Here is a 22,464-nt window from a genome sequence, read left to right as displayed (position 1 = left end):
GCTGGTGTCTGTCTGTCGTTGAAGGAGCCTTTTGAGGATGGATTCGCCAACGGCGACGACCTGACGCCGGCCGAGGAGGCCGCGGCCAAAGAGGCGGCGGAGTCCAAAGGAGTGGTGAAGTTCGGCTGGGTGAAGGGCGTACTGGTGAGTGCTCTGGCTCTGCTGGTGTCCGTGGAGGCTCGGGTGGTCGGTCAAGGTGCCGGGGATGCTGGCGTTCGCCTAACTGCCTCCATTCTGGGCCTTGGACCTTGTCTGACTTTATTCATAAGCACTTCTAGTGCGTCTTGTAGTCTGTACAGCATGGTGCTAGTGACACCCGGGCCATGTGGTTTCATTTCTAGTGCACATGTGAAGTCCTACTGGTTGGAGTGAGAATTCCTCCTCTGGCTTTTTTTCCCTCTGGAAGTTTGTGTCCACGCCCCCCTCTGTCCAGACTGTCTCCTGCCCCACCTCCCTTTGTCCAGGCTGTGTCCACGCCCCCCTCTATCCAGACTGTCTCTTGCCCCACCTCCCTTTGTCCAGGCTGTGTCCACGCCCACCTCTGTCCAGGCTGTCTCCTGCCCCAGCCCATCTGTCCAGACTGTCTCTTGCCCCGCCCCCTCTGTCCAGACTGTCTCTTGCCCCGCCCCCTCTGTCCAGACTGTCTCTTGCCCCGCCCCCTCTATCCAGACTGTGTCCACGCCCCACCTCCGTCCAGACGGTCTCTTGTCCCGCCCCTCTACCCAGGCTGCTCATAGTCCTGCCTCTGCTGCAGTTTCCCAGATTATGGTTACTCCACCGGCATGACCCATCATGTGCTTCTCTGAATAAAATTAACGCAAAAGAGAATATAGTGTATATAATTATCTAGGGCAGAAAGAAATGCCTTAAGGGCCATAAGAGGAGATGAAATCATTGTGATACGTCCGACTGATTAAAGGGGTTGCAGATTAAGAATTTGAGATTTATGAGTATCTTAATGACTTTGCGTTTTATTAGCTATTACCATCCAACCCTACTGAGAGATTGAATGCAAAGATTCATTCTAGGCTTGTCATCAATGTGTTGCGCTCGAGTCCCCAGGCACACCAGTTATTTATGTACTGGCCAACATTCACGAGGGATTAAGTGCTCTGACCCATCGAGAGTGGTATTGGGAGTGTCAGAAAATGTCTACATTTATAATTTCTTTCATAAAGCCTTGTTTTTTCACTTTGCCATCTTGTGTCACATTCTGTGGGCTTTATTAGGTCGTTAAAACCTTTAATGGCATCAGAGGTGAGGGTTTTCCAGTGACTTGTGCTGTTCAGAGCTGGTATACCAATATCTCCCCTATGAAGATGCTTTGCTTCAGGATCCACCAGTGTACAAACCTTCAATAGATTGTTTTAAAGATTTGTCTCCTTTTGTGCTCAGTAATAATTATTTTTGCTTTCAAAATTAATATACTTAGAGGTACACTGAAGTGGACTTCATAATGGTAATTCATTTGAGCATGTTTGCATATGGTGGTATTTAATTTTTCCTCCAAGATCTTGAGGTATAAATTATATATTGATGATAAATTCATTGCTAACTCCTATGAGAGAAGAATTACCTGGTTTTATGGGATATCCTAACTCATTGTCTGAACAATTCACAGAGAAATGTGACACATATGTATCATGTTTTTGACAGGAGGGTGTATTTATAAATGATGGAAATGTCATCCAAGGCCACTAGGTCAGTTCAGTGGACTGAAGAATACACATGAAGCTTACTGAAGCTACTGACATTTTACAGTCATAGGCGAACTAATACTGAAGATGTGATAGAATAAATTCTTTATAATTAGTTTGTTTCTCAAGGCATTGCAAATATTTAGAGAGATTAAAATCTAAAAAAAAACCCATTTGTAAAATGACTCATTTTATTTTAATATAAAATTATGTTCAAATTGATTTATGTATGTATTTTTTCGAAGGATAACGGCCACAGGCCAGACAAACGAGAATTTGTCAATAGGGAACAAGTGTCTTTGTATGAGGAGCGCCCATGGTGATGATGGACCTCACAGTTGGGAACATGGAGTTCTGTACAATAGGGCACAATGGCAAATGAACACCAAAGGTCTGTTTTTGGAGGGGTGCTGAAGACTTTATTCATGACTGGCCAGATAAATAATAATTTCACCATACAGAACGTGTCCTTCACTGTAAGTAAGAGTTAGTTTTTGGCTGGCCCTAGGTCATTTCACACCTCAAAATGATAGCATGATGTGCCATTGTGCTGTGCAGTAGAACAATCAGATCAATGTAAAGGGCTTTAATGACCCGCACTCAATCTGCCATGTTGCCAGGTAGTTTTGAGGCACGAGATTATATTCGGCCAGTCTGAAGCCTGGTTTTCCTTAAAGGATGGGACCTCCTGTCTTTAGTTACCTTCTCATTTGTCTGGCCCAGGGTCATTAAAGTGCTTCAAACTGAACTGAACCCTCAGCTGCTTTTCAAGTGTCCCTGTGCTGAGTTGAACTGCTCAGTGGTCCTGGCTGCCACTTAGTTCTGAGGTCTGAGACGATCTTTGGCCAGCCTGAAACCTTATTAACTTATTATTTATCTGGTCAGACATTAATAAAGCCTTCAGTGTAAAATCTACCTTTTGTATTCATGTGTCGTTGTCATTTATCATCACCACTGATCTGGTATTTCTACTGCTGATTCATTTGTGTACTATAAATGAATGTTCCATGTTCTCAGATATTAGAGCACCAGGAGCTAGACTGAAATTAGGTTGTCCTTGCAGTGGAAGTGTAATCAGACAAATTTTTTGAAACGTAATTAGCAAATTCAAATGAAATTATACACTTCGAATGAATTGAAATTAATTGATTTAGGTAAATGTTTTTTATTTTCACAATGCCAAGATAAACAATTTATTAACTAATTTATGATCAGATCCGTTAATCGTTTATCTAGGTCTGTAAAAACACAGTGTGTAGCGAACATGTGACCAACACTCCTTTTAGATTTTGCTGAATGAGTTTTTGCATCACTCCGTAAATTGCTGAACAAGATGCTACAAATGAGGAAGCCACTTCACTCCCTGACTAAGAATGTGTGTAGAGCTGTGGTGGTGGTGGTGGTGGTGGTGGTGGTGGTGGTTGTGTGACGTAACTTCCGGCCACTACATGGATATATTGGGCATGGCCATAGAGGTAAAAAATGTTGCATATTTGATACTCTAATAAATGAGGAAGCTTTAAGGTGTGTGTGTGTGTGTGTGTGTGTGTGTGTGTGAGAAAGAGAGAAACAATTTGTTTGTTTGTGTTGGTGTCTTGCACCCGGTCCAGACTCTCTTTGGCATCTTGTGGTGCCGTCCCCTTGCTCCAACACGCTGGTTAAAAGCGCGCTTGGTCTGTGTGTAAGAGCGGCCGAGCTGCATCGCAGTGCTTCTGTCTTCCTCCGAGGACTCTCCTCGCTCTCACCTACCGTCTCAGTCAGCCGAGCCGCAGACAGGAGAAGTGTGACACCCAAACAAAGTGTGAGACGAGGATGAGTGCGAGCCGCACGCTGCTCAGGATTTCTAACCCCCGGTGGGAATCGGCCTGTTCATCCGTCCTGCCTGTCCCGTCCTGCCCGTGGATGTCTGCGTCACGCGGCTAGAATATTGTGGTGTTATTTGGGACGTGCTACTACTTTCAGAAAGCCGATGACTGTTGAAAAATAAATTCCTCCCTGAATAGCAGCTCAGGATACTCTTAGAGTGAAATCTCTGCCTCTGTTAAATGCTGGATTGTTAGTTTTGTGAGTAGTGCTCTCGGTCCCAGGACGGGCTCTCTGGTTCTCGGGTCCAGGACGGGCCCTGGTTCTCATCACACGTCCTGGATTTGGATGTGTGCAGACCATGCTTCCTCATCGTCTTAACATTGTTCACATTTTCCACCTCCTCACTGTCAACATTTGAACGAACAAAAACCAGACACCTAGGCAAAGGGTAAATCAAGGCCCTTTTAAAACTTTCGGTCACATCACCTGTATTGATGTCATTCCTTTGATATTTGATGTTAATCCTTATAGTGTACTGATGTGTTGTCGCAACCTCTGATGTTGTCCTGCATTTCATTGTCACCCAAAGCGTTTTTTTTTCCAAACCGTGGCAGGAGTTCAGTCTTTCAGTTAAAGGTCACACAGCCGTTTGCCCTTTACGGAAGTGTGAGTGTAGATTACACACAGGCTGACTCCTGCCGCCAGCCTCGGCTTCCCGCGCACGGACGCCAGGGCCAGGTTTGCCGGGGAAAATGGGCTTTGGTGGGTGGTGTACCCCCTGCGCTCTGCGTGACGCCTAACCGCCATCCTCCCTCTGTGCAGGTCCGCTGCATGTTGAACATTTGGGGCGTGATGCTCTTCATCCGCATGACCTGGATCGTGGGCCAGGCCGGAGTCGGTAGGTTCGGACTCTCTGGAGCACATCTGCCAGTTCGTGTGAATTAAGGCCTTTAATTCACACAGACTCCACGGCCTCCCATCCGCCATCCGGCTGCTGAATGTTGCTGTGGGGTGGCACCTGCAGTAAACCATCCAGATCATTCTCTCACTGCCATTATCCAGTTTGAACACGGCAGCTGGGGAGGTGTGAACCCTCCGGGGCAGCAGAATGCAGGTTGTGAAGCACTAGTGAAGTGTTGAGACGCAGGAGAATATGAGAGGGCCTTATGTAAAATGCATATGATGGTTATGATCTGTTTGTTGTACATGTCCGTCATTCACGTCTGCAGCCGTTAGACACATGTCACTTGTTTTGGCACAATTGAAGATAGTGGGGATAATTTTGTATTAGTTCTGTCCATATACCGATTTACTAACCCATGAGGTCAAGCAAAGTCCATCAACCCATAAGAAATACTTTTAATGTCACATTGTGGTGAGAGATTATTATAGGACCCTATGAAGTGAAATGTTCCTTCATATATTAAGGAAGTTTTTCAGGCTGATGATGATTTTCCTTGTTTGTTTTTATTCCCACAGTGTGTTCCTGCGTTATTGTTGCTATGGCAACTGTTGTGACCAGCATCACTGGCTGTTCGACCTCTGCCATAGCGACCAACGGTTTCGTGCGAGGAGGTACGCAAGCTTCACAAACACCCCAAAAAAGGCAGCGCTCACACACGATGCCGTGCTGAGGTGGGCTTGTATCATCAGATACCAGGCAGGAGGCCACAGAAGGCGTGAACCCAGCCCGTCCGCGTGGGCCTTCAGGGTCACCTTGAGGTTTTAATTAATCCGACGATACAAGTGAGCGGTTGTAATCGGTTATAATGGTCAGCGTAACCTGACCCATCATCAGAAATTGTCCTGTCTGTAAGACTGTCTGGAGGTCTCAACACTCCCTGCTTATGAATGATGAGGTCTAGATGTTCACCTCTGTCCTGCTGTGCAAGCTGGTTCGACCAGTTATTATTTGATCAGCGCCCCAGCCATTGTGGTCTACAGTACATGTAATTTGTTCTGTAAATGTAAATATCTACTAAAGCTGCCTCTATTTTTTTGTGAACTTCACTGTATTTGAATTGCCTGGTTGTAGGTTTGTCAACTTGCATGTACACTTTGGTGTCCACTTCGATGTTCATATGTGAAATATTTGTATAATATATATATATATATATATATATATATATATATATATATATATATATATATATATATATATATATATATATATATACACAAAAACAGTGCTGCTACACTGCCTAGGCTATACTGAGCTTCTACTCCTGTTATTTTATTTTATCTCTTTAATCTAGTGAAATTTAATTATTGCACGCTTCGCCACATCCACCACAACAAAATGTCATCACCTCCATATGTGAACCTGCTGTAGGTCGAGCAGGATATTGCAAGGATGACGGAACACACAGTCACGGTCACGCACAGCATTAAGACGCCACGTCCTTGGCCAATGTCCCTCGTGGGCCTCCTGCCATGGAGCGCTTTGAATGTCAGGTCATAAGACCCCAGACGAATTGCACCTCCTCCGTGTTGATGGACAAAATCTGCTGGAGTAGAGAGTTCATTTTCCGCGGGTCGCGTGATGACAAATTTCGATAAGGAAGTGCGTAATCTGCGCGTGGTGAGACGTGAGTGTTGAGTCGTGGCCAAGGACGGTCAGCAGTGTGTTAGTGAGGAGGTGACCTGAAGGACACGGAGTCCTCTACCGCACCTGCCTCATAATGTCCCTTCATCCCCGAGACGGGACGCACACTCCTTGCGATGTTTACTGAGCTGCACCGATCTACTGTTGTTACTGTATTTTTGTTCTTGTGGCAACATTTTCAGTGGAAACAAAAGTTGAATGGGTGCTGCTAAACACAGTTCATTTGCTAATTATTAATTAATTGATTATTAACTTCACGCCGTGCTCCTGTTACAATCCTAATTTGGTTATAGCTCACACTTGGATGTAATATTTTTGGATGTAATAGGAAGACCTGTATCCATGGTTTTTCTGTATTTATTACCCAATATCATTCATTGCTATGACCAAGAACAATTCAGATATCACTTGGAGTTCTAAATCCAAATGAGGGTTAATTGATCGCTGATGTGTTTGGATGTTTAAAGACTTTATTTGGCTTCCTCATTCGGTCCTTCTAAAACGTGGGCGATGATTGATTGAGCTTAAGGCGGCCTGCGACTTGTGTGCTGTCGGCCATATGCAATTGAAGTAGCTCTTCTTTTGTCTTTCGGTCCATCTGGTATGCTCCACCGACCACCATGGCCGTAATTATTTACGCCAAAGGCCTGGTCCCCCGCTTCCAGCCTGGCAGGACGTCTTCTCTTCGGAGACTCTGCCGAATGTCTCGCAGTTGGCTCACAGGAGAAAGAGAGAGCTCGTCATGTGATAGGCACGAAGTAGTGTGCTTCTAAATCTGAACGGAAAGGATATAAGGCCTGGCGTTTTCTTTCTTTTTGTTTGCATGTATTTATTTATTTATTTGCAACTTATTTTTTTGGAGGTTTCCACTCAGCGTGGTAGTGAAATCATATCACAGTGTGGATATTTGTATTTTCTGAGATTACTCTGGGAGACTGAACAGTCTGTTGACCTAGGTCTTGTATGCTCAGGATCAGATTTTGGCACAAGCTGAGATTGAAATCTAAACTTATTTCACAGACAGTTTGTTTAAAAGTTTCACTGGACAGGCTGTAAAAACCTTCAGAAAAGGTTTCACAGAACAGCACAGTAGTTGCTCAAATCAGACTCTTCTCTCTCCATGACTGTCCATTGTGGACAAATATGTTTACACCTATTCTCTTGGATTGAACTAAGTATTTGTGTAATTGTATAATACGTCCCAGCCTAATGGGAGGAAAACCTTAACACGTGAGTCGACTGATGTCCATTTCCATGGATTGTGATGTTGGCTTCAATCCATGGTGACACACGGCTAGTAATCTTTTAGAAACTTAATCTTTTTTGGCATTCCAGTAATTTCACACCTCTCCTTCACACAACTCCGCTCTGTACAGCACGTCTAAATCTTTTTTTACCAAGTTGGTGCCAAGTCTGTTCTTCCATTCCATAAGTAGTTCTCCAAGTTTGATGAGGTCCACTCGCTACTATCCAATTAGATCGTTTTAGCAATAAATATGTTTTACAGTGTAATGTAATAACATTTAATAGTGTTTCTCTCCCTCCCTCCCATCCTCAGGAGGCGCATATTATTTGATATCTCGAAGTTTAGGCCCAGAATTTGGAGGCTCTATCGGTCTAATCTTCGCTTTTGCCAACGCAGTGGCTGTGGCCATGTATGTTGTGGGCTTTGCTGAGACAGTCGTGGAACTTCTTGAAGTAAGAAACGATCGGTTATTTCCCATCGACCTTTTGTTTTTTACGTTGATTTCATAGTGCGTAGTCATGTTCATGTAAATGTAATGATAAAAATTTTACAAGGCGTGGCGCTGTGTTGGAGTAACACGTTGTGGCTTCATTTTTGATGTATCGATGTGTTTGCGTCACAGGCTGCTGGAGCCACCATGTTCGATCAAGTCAATGACATCAGAATCGTTGGCACCATCACCGTTATCATCCTCTTGGGGATCTCTGTGGCAGGCATGGAATGGGAGGCTAAGGTGTGAGATGATTTTTCTACTTATTTTCTCTCTCTTTCTATTTTCATTCCTCTGGTTGAAGCACCAGAAGGTTCACCTGAGGGAGAAAGTATGAGTCATATTAATATTCTGCTTTTGATCTCGTAGGCCCAAATTTTCCTTTTGATTATCCTGATCAGTGCGATCTTCAACTACTTCATTGGCACATTCATCTCCATCGAGTCCAAGGAAAAACATGGATTCTTTGGCTACGATGGTACAAATAATCCCTCATAGAAGTACAAATCTATATAATTGCCACAAATGTTTTGGTAGTTTCCACCTTTTGCCGTTTGTGACCGTAACCTCTCTCCCCTCCTCAGCTGGTATCTTGCTAGAGAATTTAGCTCCAGACTTCCGAGGAGAGACGTTCTTCTCCGTTTTTGCCATCTTCTTCCCTGCCGCCACTGGCATTCTCGCTGGGGCCAACATCTCAGGAGATCTTGCTGTGAGTTATGTTTTAATTCCAATAACATGCATAATGTTAAAGTAGTCTCCGTGAGAATTACATTGTATTTACATACTTTCACTTTAAATGTTTGGCTTTTGTAGGATCCCCAGATGGCAATCCCAAAGGGAACTCTGTTGGCCATTCTCATCACGGGCGTGGTCTACTTGGGCGTTGCCATCTCCGCAGGTAAAGTGTGGCCAGTGGTTAGCAAATCTGTTCTAGGTTTCCTGAGTTGTGGTGCAATGGAGAAGCGTTAAAATTCTCAGGTTGCTGGTTCAAGCCCGGATGATGTCACAGCCATCAGTGGCTGGGAGTCCGAGGGAGCAAAATTGACCTCGCTGACCCCTACAGACTTGGATTTGAATACAGTGTGAAACTAGATATCAAATGGGTGGGAGTTAGGCTCTGCTATTTACATTTACATCTGTTTGGCATTTAAACATAGTTTTTGGCCAGTTTAATTTCAACATGCTCCTTTTCTTTCTCCTTGTTGATAGGCGCTTGCATTGTGAGAGATGCCACAGGTGTCGCGATCAATCACACTGTGACCGGTGAGCTAAAATGCGCGGGTGCGACTTGCAAGTACGGCTACGACTTCTCCTCCTGCAAGCCAGCCAACGGAAGTCTGGTTTCATCTTGCGAGTACGGGCTCCACAATGACTTTCAGGTAAGGCAGTGAGCAAGCAAAAACGTGGAGTGTGTTTATGGTGCAGAACTGTTCTTAAAGTGGCACGCCCTTCTCTCTGCTCCAAGGTTATGAGTGTGGTATCAGGGTTCGGGCCTCTCATCACTGCAGGGATTTTCTCCGCCACACTGTCCTCAGCTCTGGCCTCTCTGGTCAGTGCCCCCAAAGTGTTCCAGGTGGGCCTCTGCACAAACATCCCATCTAATCCCAGATAAAGGCCTTTTTCAGTAGTAAAAATACAGTGATGTGGAAAAGCAGCCTTTGTTTCCATGTTTTGTTTTTATTTTTCTTGTCTTTATTCACTCCTACTAATAACCCAAGAGTCAGCTCTCAAAACTGCTAAATATTCAGTTACAAAATGTACTTCCTCATCGGTGTGCATGTTAAAGCATACTGGTATAGGTTTCCTGGTTTGAAGATGCTTTGTTGCATTAGGAGCTGAAAACCTTGTCATTAGTATAACAAACATCTATGAACAAAAACTAACATTCATCTTGTTCAGTACCACAAAACCGAAATAAGTCCACGTTGGAAATTGTGTTGTGTGTAAATTGGCTGTTGTGTTGCGTTCATATGCTGGTCAAGCATTTGTTTGCTTTTTGGATTTCATGCTGGTAATGTCCTCCCCTTCAGGCTTTATGCAAAGACAACATTTACCCTGGCATTGCCGGCTTCGCCAAGGGCTATGGCAAGAACAACGAACCCCTGCGTGGCTACCTGCTCACCTTCGGCATCGCCCTGGCCTTCATCCTCATCGGTGTGCAGGCAGTCCTCAAGGGGGCGCTACATAGTTCTGCCATGTGTGCAAGGGCTTCAGTTAAAACCCGCATGTCTCTTGTGTTTTCAGCTGAGCTCAACGTCATTGCTCCGATCATATCCAACTTCTTCCTGGCCTCTTATGCACTGATCAACTTCTCCGTGTTCCATGCCTCGTTGGCTAATTCTCCTGGTAAGGCTCTCGATTGGTTATGAAAAATTTGAAACCAATGCACAGATGGCGAGAACCATCCTGTGCTTGTAAGGAATGTTTTTGCTTATAGTACCATTACTAAGATTTACTGGATGTGTGTAACTTGAGCAGTAGTTTTTATTTGCCCTTCGTTGGACAGTTACAATATACATTATGTATTAGCAATCATAGGTCTGGGCAAGAGAACTCAACACCTATGATCAGAGATATAATTCAAAGGTGAAAATGGCTGTAGTGAAGATCTGGCTCATAAATATAATATGTAAGTTAAATGTAACGTGGACTAATCTAGGAAATTGTTGATTATTGGGGATTTTTAAAATGGGGATTATAAGTAAACTAAATGCTGTGATGTAAAAGCTTTCTGCAGACTAGAGTGTTTAAAAAGATTTCATATTTCAAGTTATGGACAAATGTTTAACTTGAGATAAATATGCCTTTGAGGAGTCAGTTTGAAAACCTCATCATTTATTTGATGGAAATATTAGGCACTATTTACTATCCACAATATTCTTTCATAAAAACCATATTGCAACCTTTAATACATTATTGACAAAATATCTCTTGGTGTTTTGAAATGCCTGGATGTTGGCTCTTAATCAGGGGTTTTGCATATTATTATCCTGCAACTGATGTCAAGGTTATTCATTTATTCTTTGTGTAAAGAGATTTGCTCTTCCTTCAATACCAAAGCACTAGAAGACTACCAGGTAGAGATCTTCAATCTACTTGTGGTGTTGTACACACACACACAGTTCCATGCACATAAAGGGTACATTCTTCAAGGAAATATACTTTGCACTCACTGACCCGTGCTGTATCTCGTACAGTAGAACATTTATTTCTTCATTTTGAAATCGTCACATGTACCCTTCATGTCATGTTCCCTTCCTAGTATTACAGTGTAACAACTTAAGTGTTTAATTGCTTGACCTCACTAAAATGCCATTTGGTTAGTACTAGTTCATTGTCCGATGAACCTCCATAGTTACAGTAACCTCTAATGTGTATCCTAACTAGTGCTAACTCATTTTTAATCCAAACCTGTTCCCATGCTTATACAAACCGTGATTCCGCTGTGTTAGACCATCCCAGCCAGGAAATCTGTAATATTTGTGTTGAACCAGGTGAGAAGAACACGGTGGCCCAGAATTCAAATGCTAAAATATATGTAAAAAGTGCTTAACACAACCTTGTATAAAACAACCTTGGAACAGTGAAAATCCTCTGTGAAATGACACGCAGTAGTGTGAAGAGCTTAGAAAGAAGAACTCTTAGTTGACAGAATATGTCTCATCTGTTTTGGTAAACTACTTAAAGTGGTACTAACATTTTAATTATTTATTAGAAGCCCAACAATGCTTTATTGCCAGATGTAAAATACAGACATTCAGATCATTTTGGGATTTATTACAGTGGGCACAAAGGGTCACACTCAATTAGTCTTTTGTATATTAGCACCGCCCACCTCAACATTTATTTCCTGCTTGTGTCGGGCAGGGTGGAGGCCCAGCTTCAAGTACTACAACATGTGGGTGTCCCTGGCCGGAGCTGTGCTCTGCTGCGTGGTCATGTTTGTCATCAACTGGTGGGCGGCCCTCTTCACCAACGTCATCGTCTTGTCCCTGTACATCTACGTGAGCTACAAGAAGCCAGGTCAGGTCTCGTCCAATCACGCCATTTCCTTCAGCAAGATCAAAAGAGGCGTGTCGTGGCAAGATGTGCATGTGCAATGCTGTACCGTATAAGTTAGACAATGCAAAGATCAATTGGAGCAAAATGAATAAATCTGAAAACCTACCTGGAGTGATAGTTCCATATGCCTGTGGAATGATTACCCTTGTCCAAATTTCTCAGTCTTAATCACTATTTAATTTAAATTCCTTCCTTCTGCTGAACTGGGTCAGGTGCAGTAATGTAATACAGTAACATGTAGGCTAATGGTGATGTCTTTTCTGACTTTGTGTCTGGGACTTTCACATATTAAGATGGACACGAACAATTTTCTTTCGAGCTGGATTTTGCCTAAATATTTATACTTTTAGCTTTCTTTATATATAATTTTTTTCTTGCTGACGCATGGATGCTGGGCTTGGGACAGGTTTTGCATCACAGCACAGCGTGGCACACACACACACACACACACACACACACACACACACACACACACACACACACACACACACACGCTGCAGTGCAGCTGCTGTTCTATTTTAGGTTAGAGTTGCAGTGAAGTCTTCCATGCTGAGCAGGTCCCACAATAGCAAGACTGAGTGTGATGATTCAGCTCACCGTGTCGCAGTTCTCTAAAGGTGTTTGGGCATCCAGGAATAATGCGCGTGTTCGCTTTAAAGGTTCAGTGGATGGCCGAACAAGCACAGAGTCCAGCAGTCGGTTGTAGTCCTGCATACAGGACCAGCTCCCAGAGTGCACTTTCATTTAAAGCATATTGATGCAGTCCTGGCAAATAAACAAAGAAATACTGGCTTTAGTCAGTGTGGAATCTTCATATTTATTTTTAAGACGCTCCCTGGGGTAGAGACACATGGTGGAGGACAGTTGGATGTTAACACGTGACTGTAATTCTCCACAGACTCGTACTGCACTCTGTTAACAATGGGTTCAGCACTTAACTCGATACAATGAGTTGATGTTTCAAAATGTGCTGAGCAGGTTAAGCCATCACAGTCTTGATGTTTAGCAGTGCGCTAACATCAGAGCATCGTCCTTCCTGCCCTTCAGCCATGTGTGTAGCAGGCACGGCACAGCTGTAAATGTACAAAACAAACACCTACGGAAAAGCCACAGACGTTTGAAAAGGTGACTCCATTTATATCGTTTCCCCCCCACGTGTTTCTATGGTGATGGTGCAGGCTAGGTTGGCTCTAATGCTAACAATGCTTGAGCAGTCACGCTCACCTCGGGCTGCACACACAGCTGCCTCGACTCGGTCCCGCACCAGGAACACACAGCTGCCTCAACTCGGTCCTGCACCAGGAACACACAGCTGCCTCAACTCGGTCCCGCACCCACAGGAACACACAGCTGCCTCGACTCGGTCCCGCACCCACAGGAACACACAGCTGCCTCGACTCGGTCCCGCACCCACAGGAACACACAGCTGCCTCGACTCGGTCCCGCACCCACAGGAACACACAGCTGCCTCGACTTGGTCCCGCACCCACAGGAACACACAGCTGCCTCGACTCGGTCCCGCAGCCACAGGAACACACAGCTGCCTCGACTCGGTCCCGCAGCCACAGCTGCCTCGACTCTGTCCCGCACCCACAGGAACACACAGCTGCCTCTACTCAGTCCCGCACCCACAGGAACACACAGCTGCCTCTACTCAGTCCCGCACCCACAGGAACACACAGCTGCCTCTACTCAGTCCCGCACCCACAGGAACACACAGCTGCCTCGACTCAGTCCCGCACCCACAGGAACACACAGCTGCCTCAACTCTGTCCCGCACCCACAGGAACACACAGCTGCCTCGACTCGGTCCCGCACCCACAGCTGCCTCTACTCAGTCCCGCACCCACAGGAACACACAGCTGCCTCTACTCTGTCCCGCACCCACAGGAACACACAGCTGCCTCTACACAGTCAGGCAACCTGTGCCCAGATCGAGGGCCCTGGCCACACGTTGGGGCTGTTCGAGGTTCTGCAGCCATTTGGGGCATCGGCACACTGGGACAAATGGTGCGCTCATGCTAAATGCTGAGTTCCCATGTGTCGCACACACACACACACACACACCCCGATGCTCTTTGGCTCTCCGTGCACTTGTGCGAGGTTGCATGCGTTATGTAAATGACCTTCACGGAGCCCGGACCACATGCGTGCACACGCAGCTATGTAAATGTTTCTGTAGAGGGAACAGGTCTTGAGGTTACTATGGCAGGGGGCTGAACTGCATGCTCTCTGTTTGCAGATGTGAACTGGGGTTCATCCACCCAGGCGCTGACCTACCAGCAGGCCCTGACTCACAGCCTGCAGCTCTGTGGTGTGGCGGACCATGTGAAGACCTTCAGGTACACAGACCCACTCTCCTGTAGTCCTGCTTTTAGTTCTAAAGATCCTTCTAAGGAAATTGACTGGGTAACCTGACTGGTTCAGGTTGTTTGCAGGATTCTTGCCAAGCAAGTGTGTGCCTGTGTGTAGTTTAGCACAGTCCACTGTAGTCCAACCAATGCAAGTGTGTGCCTGTGTGTAGTTTAGCACAGTCCACTGTAGTCCAACCAATGCAAGTGTGTGCCTGTGTGTAGTTTAGCACAGTCCACTGTAGTCCAACCAATGCAAGTGTGTGCCTGTGTGTAGTTTAGCACAGTCCACTGTAGTCCAACCAATGCAAGTGTGTGCCTGTGTGTAGTTTAGCACAGTCCACTGTAGTCCAACCAATGCAAGTGTGCCTGTGTGTAGTTTAGCACAGTCCACTGTAGTCCAACCAATACCAAGATGGTTTACTGGCTTCAACAGTTCAGGATTCTTAGTTATTGAGTTTTTTTTCTTCTTTCTGAAAATACGCCCTTAGAGCACAGATTTACTGTTTTATACTTGATATGCTGATATGCCACAGTCAGAAACCTGACTCTGCAATTTCATGCTGCAGATATTTTTACTAGCATGAAAGACTTACATAAAACGTCCCTCCAGGCACAGAGAAGCATACTGTTGCTTTCTAGCTCAATTTGATGCACCTATCTGTCTTTGAGGAACTTTGCACTAGAGGCGCAGGAATCTAAATGCATAATTAGGCTGATTTAATGGACAATTACTAAATCTGGGACTGAAAAGTGTTTACATGGAAAAAAATCACTTTAGTGGTGGTGGTGGTACAAGTTCCATGCTTCGAATTTTACTCTCATCTTTGCCTCCATGTTTTTACATAAAATCAGGCTGGGCTTCATAATTCACACATGTTTAAACATTAAAGTATTCACTTCTGCCATGTTTGCCTCATGATGTAGGACGTCTAATGTTTGAGATGTTCATTCTGCTAAAAATTCAGATAACAAAAACCGTACATGAATGCCACGGATTTTGCAAGGTGAAAATACAATGATTTGAAAAATAAGTAGTCACGTTACAGTATAGAATGGTGAAGCATTAATGCAGAGGGACTTTAATCTCATGGTGGGGCATTAATGTAGATTGACTTTAATCTCATTAACTTTAAGCAAGTGTTCAGCTTACATGCACTGTATGAGCTGAAATAGAGGAAACTCTAACCAGAGCACGGCCTCTCAGTGTTCCCATGCCAATAAGCCATAATACCTTGATAATCAGACGAGTTACTCTTAGCCTTTTCCTGGCCATAATCCCTTTTCCTTAGCATTCCTTCTTTTGAAGTTCACTAATCTGGATGTCTCGTATTCTCATATTGACCAGAGAGGTGATCTGTGAAGGTCATGAGAAGGTAAAACTGTCCAATTACCCATTGTGTCCATTGCTCTCTACAAGGATTCTGGTGTCATTTTAGCTGAAGTACCTTAGCCGGGTATCACTGGGTTTCTGGCTAACCTGCAAATGCCGTGTAGTGGTCACAGGTATGTAGGTAGGGGACGCCAACCCCCCCATGACCCGGCGTGACTGTGTCACCTGCTTGCTCTCCGCAGGCCGCAGTGTTTGGTGATGACCGGAGCGCCCAGCTCTCGCCCGGCACTCCTCAACCTGGTCCACGCCTTCACCAAGAACGTCGGCCTCATGGTCTGTGGCCATGTGCGCATCGTAAGTTCCCTGCTGCACGCCTGTTTAAATAGAAAATTTTTAAAAAGCCTGTTTTCAATTGACATTCTAAATATTTGTTTTGGAGTCTACAGCAAAGAGGCCTTCAGTCTATAAAGGTGTAGTAATTTGCGTTGTTGGTCTCGAACCCTGGGCTGTTTGACACAATAGTTTGTTGTTTTTTTTTTTATTATTTGTGTATTTGAGTAAATGGCTCTGCTAGGAGCAATAAAGCTTCTAGCCCATGCTGCCAGCGCTGGGGAAGGCGGTGAAGTAATAGTTAGATGTGAAAAGGCACTTTTGAGCCGCTCCCCTGCTGGGTCGCTCTGACTGCGGTAATCAAAAGCACATTGTGTGGAAGCCGGTTCCGTCAGGCTGCCGCAACTGGACTCGGAGGAGTCCAGCACCCCTCCTGGCTCGCACCACATATTCCATTACCCAACCCAGAAACCGGGCCGGCCCACCGCCTTCCTGTCACAGAGTGCCTTTATTTTCCAGTCCCTCAGCACGGCCAATCAAGGCCTGACTATCAGAATTTATAAAAGTGCTCTTCTGTGGTGATTTGGCTGGTGTCACGGGGGCCGTTGTGAGGATGTTTCACGGTTAGGTGATTAACGGTGCGGAGAGGGCCTGTGGGTCCTGCAGAGTGGTCCTGCTCTGCTCCGCCGTGACCAGCCTTTCTCCTGCGTCGCCAGAGTTCCCGCCGGCCCAACTTCAAGGAGCTGAACAGTGACATGTTGCGCTACCAGCGCTGGCTTCTCAACCACAAGTCCAAGGCTTTTTACACCCCTGTGGTTGCTGAAGACCTGCGACAGGGCACCCAGTACCTTCTGCAGGTGCGTGTGTGTGCGTGTGTGTGCGTGCGCGCGTGTGTGCGTGTGTGTGCGTGTGTGTGCGTGTGCGTGCGTGTGCGCGGACAATTTTATAACTGACTATGTATTTTATATATATATGTAGCCCATTCTTTTGATGAACAAGTGTAGGTCTTGGGCATGTTTTCTGGCATGTTTTCTGTCAGTGCTGTGTGTGTGTGTGTGTGTGTTTTCCGGTGTATGCCCATGCATGTGGACATCTGTGTGTCCAGGCTTCTGGACTCGGGAGACTGAGGCCGAACACACTGGTCCTTGGCTTCAAGAACAACTGGAAAACTGCAGACATGAAGGAGACGGAGACCTACATCAACTTGATACAGTACTGCCACCACCTCATTCTTCATGACTCCATACTTCAGAGTAGAGCACAAGCAGATCTAGACACACAGGAAGGTTAAATCTGTTTACATAACACTAGAGATGGACTGGACAGCAGGCGTGTATTAAAGGTCTTGCTACCAAGTCCATTTTGGCCTGGACTTACCCTGACTGCACGGGAGGGGAGGGGGGGTGGGGGTGGGGGGTCTCCTTCGGCCATGGACGAGTCCCGCAGCCCCCTCACACTGCAACATGTGCTCTCGCTTGTTTGTTTGTAGCGCGGTATTTACGGTAATCATTCGGTCCTGGTGGAAAAGTACAGCTCCAGTGTAAACACGTCACAGACCAATCTGCTTGATGTCCGACTTCCTCCCGCAATTCTCTAACAGACGTTTATTTGTGTGTGTGTGTGTGTGTGTGTGTGTGTGTGTGTGTGTGTGTGTGTGTGTGTGTGTGTGTGTGTGTCTCAGTGACGCCTTTGACTTTCAGTACGGTGCTGTCATCCTCAGACTGAGAGAAGGACTTGATATCTCCCACATCCAAGGCCAAGGTATTGTGCCCATCCTGCCACATTTTATAATTCTAAGATGAGCAAGATGTATAAGGTATAGGATCAGATGTCCATTGCGGCCTCTTCTCAGAGATCATCAGGTAGACACTGCTCATTGCCAGGGCTGAATTAAGCCCACAACACCCATCAGTCTCCAACAGTGAGGTTCCATCCTCCTCAATACTCTTTATTAACCCATTCCTCCCTGGTGAATGAGGCTGTACTTATCCCCGCTGTCAGATTAGTGATTAATATTAGAGATTTAGATTATTTAGATGAATTGGCTGATTACCATGCCAATGTATTATTGAACTATGGCCAGGTTGGGCATCGTTAAGGATTTTGTGAGCTATTACGCTGCTGTTAGCTGCTGTTCTCCTAAGAGGTAATATGTACTTTGCTTGTCTGTTTATACTGACACTAATACTTACAACTGTCCATTGAGTATACATACTACTGGTTACTAACAGGGCACACCTTGTGCTTAGAAAAGAGCCTTTAGAAAACCACCTGTGGGCCATTCAAGCTTAAAGTGGTAAGAATTAAGAGCTAAATATTTTAAAGGCATAGGACTTGTGTGTTTGGGTAAAAGAAATGATCCTTGCAACGACGTATATAAACCTTCCATAAACAGGAAACCTTGTTTCTGCTAAATTCCATTTGAAATTGCCTTGACCTCGATGTAATTGCACAAGGGCTCAAACGTATGTGAGGTAATAGTTCGATCAATCTTCTGCCCCCAAAGATGATACCTCAGCCATGAAGGATGTGGTGGTGTCCATCGACATGAGCAAAGACTCCGACGGCGACTCCTCCAAGCTCTCCTCCAAGGCCACAAGCATCCAGAACAGCCCAGCTGTTCAGAAAGGTCAGCGGCCTTTTGGGTTTGTGTGTGTGTTGTATCAAAATGAACAAGACATTCATTTAAGAAAGATAGACATCTGACATTCAGTGATGAATTGGTGAAGAGCTGAAAGTTTTTGTATTTGCAAAGAAGAAACTCAACTTCTTGAACCCGGCGGAGAGAAGAAACATGTCTGTTATAGACATTTCTGGAAATAAAACCTTTCATGATTTCATGCTTTCTTCTTCAGGATCTTTCTTATGTTCCTACCCACGATCCTTTTCAGTAGACCCTGTCTTCCTGTATGCACAGGAAGTGCCGTGGCTTGTTCCCGTGACTCCTGTCCGTTCCCGCGGGACCACGGCGCTGCATTCGCTAAAATGTTTCACGTGACTCGCACCACACGTGTCCTTGCCTGAGGGCGCGTGGGGGCAATGCGACATCTATCCCAGCGACTTCGCAACAAACAAACTTGGAGCTTGTTCCCACCGATGGGAAACATCTGGGCTGGGAAAGGGGGCAGGGGCCATTTGCGCGACGCCTCACGTCACGCCATCTCCCCGCGTCCCAGGCTGAGAACGAGTCTTTTTAAAGGGCCTCTTTCTCACTCAAGCGCGCTACATCACGTGCGGGACGACCCCGCGTGTGCCGAGGGCCATAAGAGAGAGCTTAATGTCACAGGGCGTGCGATCGCTTTAATGAACGCTGCCTGAAAGTGAATCCAGCTGGCCGATGGTGAAAGCAGGCGGCTCCGGCAGGTGCTTAGCAGATCTTGCCCTTAACTGATGACATTTCATCGCTGGAGCAGGGTTCTGTGGCCTGATCCCACACTGATTACACTTTATTTGTGTGTTTGGCCTGCGTTCTTAAGCGGTCCAGAGAAAGAGGTGATTATTGGACCGTGTTTGTGCCAGCTTTTATATCCGGTGCTAAGGGTCACGGATTCTCTGACTGAAGAAGAGGATTGAGAACAGAGTGAGATCAACACCACACTGAAGAATATTGTCATTAGCTAATCTTTGAGCAGAGCAGCACTAATTCTACCCCCTTATGATTTTATCAGGATTTTGCTCGTGTGTGCTTGTATGTAAAGTCCGGCTCAAAGCAGTCAGTCATACAGGAGCCCTCTGGAGATTCTAAAGCGTGACTTAGAACATGAGAATGTGTGAGGAAAATTGCTTCATGGTATAAGAAGCGTGTGTGGATCCAGGATGATTGTGGAGGGGCTTTTTGGTTCAGTGATACCTGTCAGATGATGGTCACAAATATGTGTAAGTTATCCCGGGAGGCTTATTGAAGAGGCCTGCTTGTGCGCGTTTGCGTGTTGGAGATCCAGCTGCTGTATGCATGAGCACAGGGGATATTGTGTTGATTTCGGAGATCTCTGCTAAGACGTGATGAGTTCGGTATCGAGTGTCCTGTATTGTTTTTCCTTTCGTAGACTGCAGTTTTACTCCGTTCAGAGCCGTTTGTAATGCGTAGTTTAAAGAACAGACCTGCCTTTGTACCTCGCTGGTTCCGCACATGTTTCCCATCACAGCAGCGAACATTAACCCTTCTCTTTTCTTCCCCTCTTCTTCACGTTTTTTTGGGAACTTTATCCAGATGACGATGATGACGGCAAAGCCCCTACGCAGCCGCTGTTGAGAAAAGGCAGGCAGTCTATCTTGTGTTTTGAGCATTTGCTTTCTCTCTCTCTCTCGTGCTATTTAGTGATATTCCCTCTACCTAGAAAGCTGTTTTAGCATTAACTCTTCCCTGTTGCTGTAATGGTGGTGGTGGTGGTGGTAGTGTTGGATATGCTGGCTTACTTTCAAACCCTCTCCTCATGGCTTCCAGCCCAGCTGGGCAGGACTGTCGGTCCACTCTTGCCCGTGTGTGCACATGTATTTGTTTCTCTTTGATTAACATGCTTTATTTCTCCTCTCCTTTGCTAACTTTGCTTCTAATGAAGAGCTAAACGTTGAGGCGCTGTGCAGTCGTGCCGCCCCTAACGCTCCGTGGTGGATCTCCTCATTTCTGGGGAAATAGGAGAGCGCGCTGTAATGTGCTGCTACCGAGCTGAGTGCTTCTGGTGTGAGGCCCTGGCTCTCTTTGGTCACCTCTTTCTTCTGTCCCTCTGTGGCCTTCGGATCAAAACCGAAACCCGAATCTTCCCTCCACTCTATCCTGCTGTTTGCTGCATGCCGCAGTCCTGTCACGGGCAGAGTGGCCGTGTGTGTCGTGATTGCTCACCTCTGCGCGAGAGCGTTGCTGAAGTGAAGTGTGTGTGTGTGTGTGTGTGTGTGTGTGTCTGCCTGCAGACAAAACGAGCCCGGCGGCGCCGCTGAACGTGGACGAGCAGAAGCTGCTGGAGGCCAGTCGTCAGTTCCAGAAGGAGCAGGGCAAGGGGACCGTAGACGTGTGGTGGCTGTTCGACGATGGCGGTGCGACCCCGCTCCCGCACTCATCACAATATGGAAGCACCTCTGAACTGGCCTTTGAGCTCTCTCTCTGTGTGTGTGTGTGTGTGTGTGTGTGTGTGTGTGTGTGTGTGTGTGTGTGTGTGTGTGTGTGTGTGTGTGTGTGTGTGTGTGTGTGTGTGTGTGTGTGTGTGTGTGTGTGTGTGTGTGTGTGTGTGTGTGTGTGTGTGTGTGTGTGTGGGGGTGGGTGGGTGTGTGTGGGGGTGGGTGGGTGTGGGTGTGGGTGTGGGTGTTCTCCGTGCAGGCCTCACTCTGCTCATCCCCTACCTGCTCACCAACAAAAAGAAATGGAAGGATTGCAAGATCCGCGTGTTCATCGGGGGCAAGATCAACCGCATCGACCACGACCGCCGATCGTTAGTACCTCCGCCCGCCTCGTACCTCCACCCGCCTCACCGGGGCTTTCGCCAGGCTCGCTTAAAAACCAAAGCCTGCCCCGAAAAAGTCCCAGTGTTGTACATAGTTTTAGTTTTTTATCTTTATGGTATTAAATAGTCATTTTGGCTTGAGGCCTGTAATAGCTCAGCATTAAATAAGCGTTGAGGCGTAGGGCTTTGCTGGTGAATCCATGCAGGGTTTGTTTTGCTGCACCTTAAAGAGGCTGCACCCTCTGAACGGCCCCGCCAGCTCCAAGCTTGAAGCCTTCAGCATGTGTCTCTTAACATAAAGCCCTTCACGCTGGGTGCCTGTGCAGTTCTGTCTCTCTCTCTCCCTCTCCCTTTCCCCAGACCCACGTGTCCCATTGTCCAACACGAACGTGTCTCATTGTCCTCGCCAGCTGCCTGCCTGCCTGACGACCCTTTGTTTGCTAAATTTAGCAGCGCCTGGTCTTTTCACGGGGCGCGGGGGCGTGCGTGTGCGCGAACGGGGAGCCGTGAACTCTCCGCGGAGCATTAAACCCGCGCCCGCGGGTTTCACGTTGTTAAGCGACGGAACGAGAGCAGTTTAATTGAGGTTGCGACATTGCTTGTTTCCTTTGTAAACATTAGTGCGAGCGTAACGCATCATAGCATACTGAGCATTACGTGTTGGACCTATTGAAAAAATGTGAACACAACCCACCCGTGTCATGTACTGTGAAAATCGACAATTTTTGATTCCACAAACGGCTGTCTGGAATATTTTGGTGGTCATCATTCTCATCCGCTTATGTTTGTTTGGCATATGAATCATCATTTAGTTTGAAAATCACACCTAGGAAACTCACTCTATGCTCTGACACTGTAATCGGTATGAAACGAAATAATGAAGCTTCACGTTACCCTGAAGGCCTCTGGCGGAGGTACTCACGTGATACTTCCTCCTGCTGCAGCTAGGGGGCTTTTATTTTTCTTTTTTCCTTTGAAGTTGTTTTCTTTGAAGGTGAATCCTGAGTCTAAGGAAATTACCACCCAGAGGGCAGCCTCACTGCTGATCCAGAGATCATTTTAAGCGTCCCCACACTCGGAAGGCCGCAGGTGGCTGTCGAGGGCCGTGG

The 22,464-nt window shown here is 46.2% G+C and overlaps 1 protein-coding gene across 2 annotated transcripts in view; it reads left to right on the top strand.

Moving 5' to 3' along the window:
- Positions 1-22,464, top strand: part of slc12a2 (solute carrier family 12 member 2) — a 46,426-nt gene that overhangs the window by 16,014 nt on the left and 7,948 nt on the right. Inside the window, exons 2-23 of one of the 2 annotated variants that reach the window (XM_077019987.1) lie at positions 25-144; positions 4,326-4,401; positions 4,983-5,078; positions 7,667-7,806; positions 7,977-8,087; positions 8,214-8,322; positions 8,429-8,553; positions 8,658-8,742; positions 9,054-9,223; positions 9,310-9,417; positions 9,875-9,998; positions 10,089-10,190; positions 11,712-11,867; positions 14,149-14,248; positions 15,833-15,944; positions 16,637-16,777; positions 17,026-17,132; positions 17,602-17,681; positions 18,427-18,549; positions 20,131-20,178; positions 20,829-20,951; positions 21,232-21,343. In XM_077019987.1, coding sequence (XP_076876102.1) covers positions 25-144; positions 4,326-4,401; positions 4,983-5,078; positions 7,667-7,806; positions 7,977-8,087; positions 8,214-8,322; positions 8,429-8,553; positions 8,658-8,742; positions 9,054-9,223; positions 9,310-9,417; positions 9,875-9,998; positions 10,089-10,190; positions 11,712-11,867; positions 14,149-14,248; positions 15,833-15,944; positions 16,637-16,777; positions 17,026-17,132; positions 17,602-17,681; positions 18,427-18,549; positions 20,131-20,178; positions 20,829-20,951; positions 21,232-21,343 — 2,468 coding nt within the window. The remainder of the gene's footprint in view (positions 1-24; positions 145-4,325; positions 4,402-4,982; positions 5,079-7,666; positions 7,807-7,976; positions 8,088-8,213; positions 8,323-8,428; positions 8,554-8,657; positions 8,743-9,053; positions 9,224-9,309; positions 9,418-9,874; positions 9,999-10,088; positions 10,191-11,711; positions 11,868-14,148; positions 14,249-15,832; positions 15,945-16,636; positions 16,778-17,025; positions 17,133-17,601; positions 17,682-18,426; positions 18,550-20,130; positions 20,179-20,828; positions 20,952-21,231; positions 21,344-22,464) is intronic. The other variant, XM_077019988.1, reaches the window with a different exon arrangement.

The sequence above is a fragment of the Brachyhypopomus gauderio genome, chromosome 10, assembly GCF_052324685.1.
Source record: "Brachyhypopomus gauderio isolate BG-103 chromosome 10, BGAUD_0.2, whole genome shotgun sequence".
NCBI lineage: Eukaryota > Metazoa > Chordata > Actinopteri > Gymnotiformes > Hypopomidae > Brachyhypopomus > Brachyhypopomus gauderio.
Note: the sequence above shows the minus strand (reverse complement) of the source record. Positions and strands in the feature narration are given on the sequence as shown.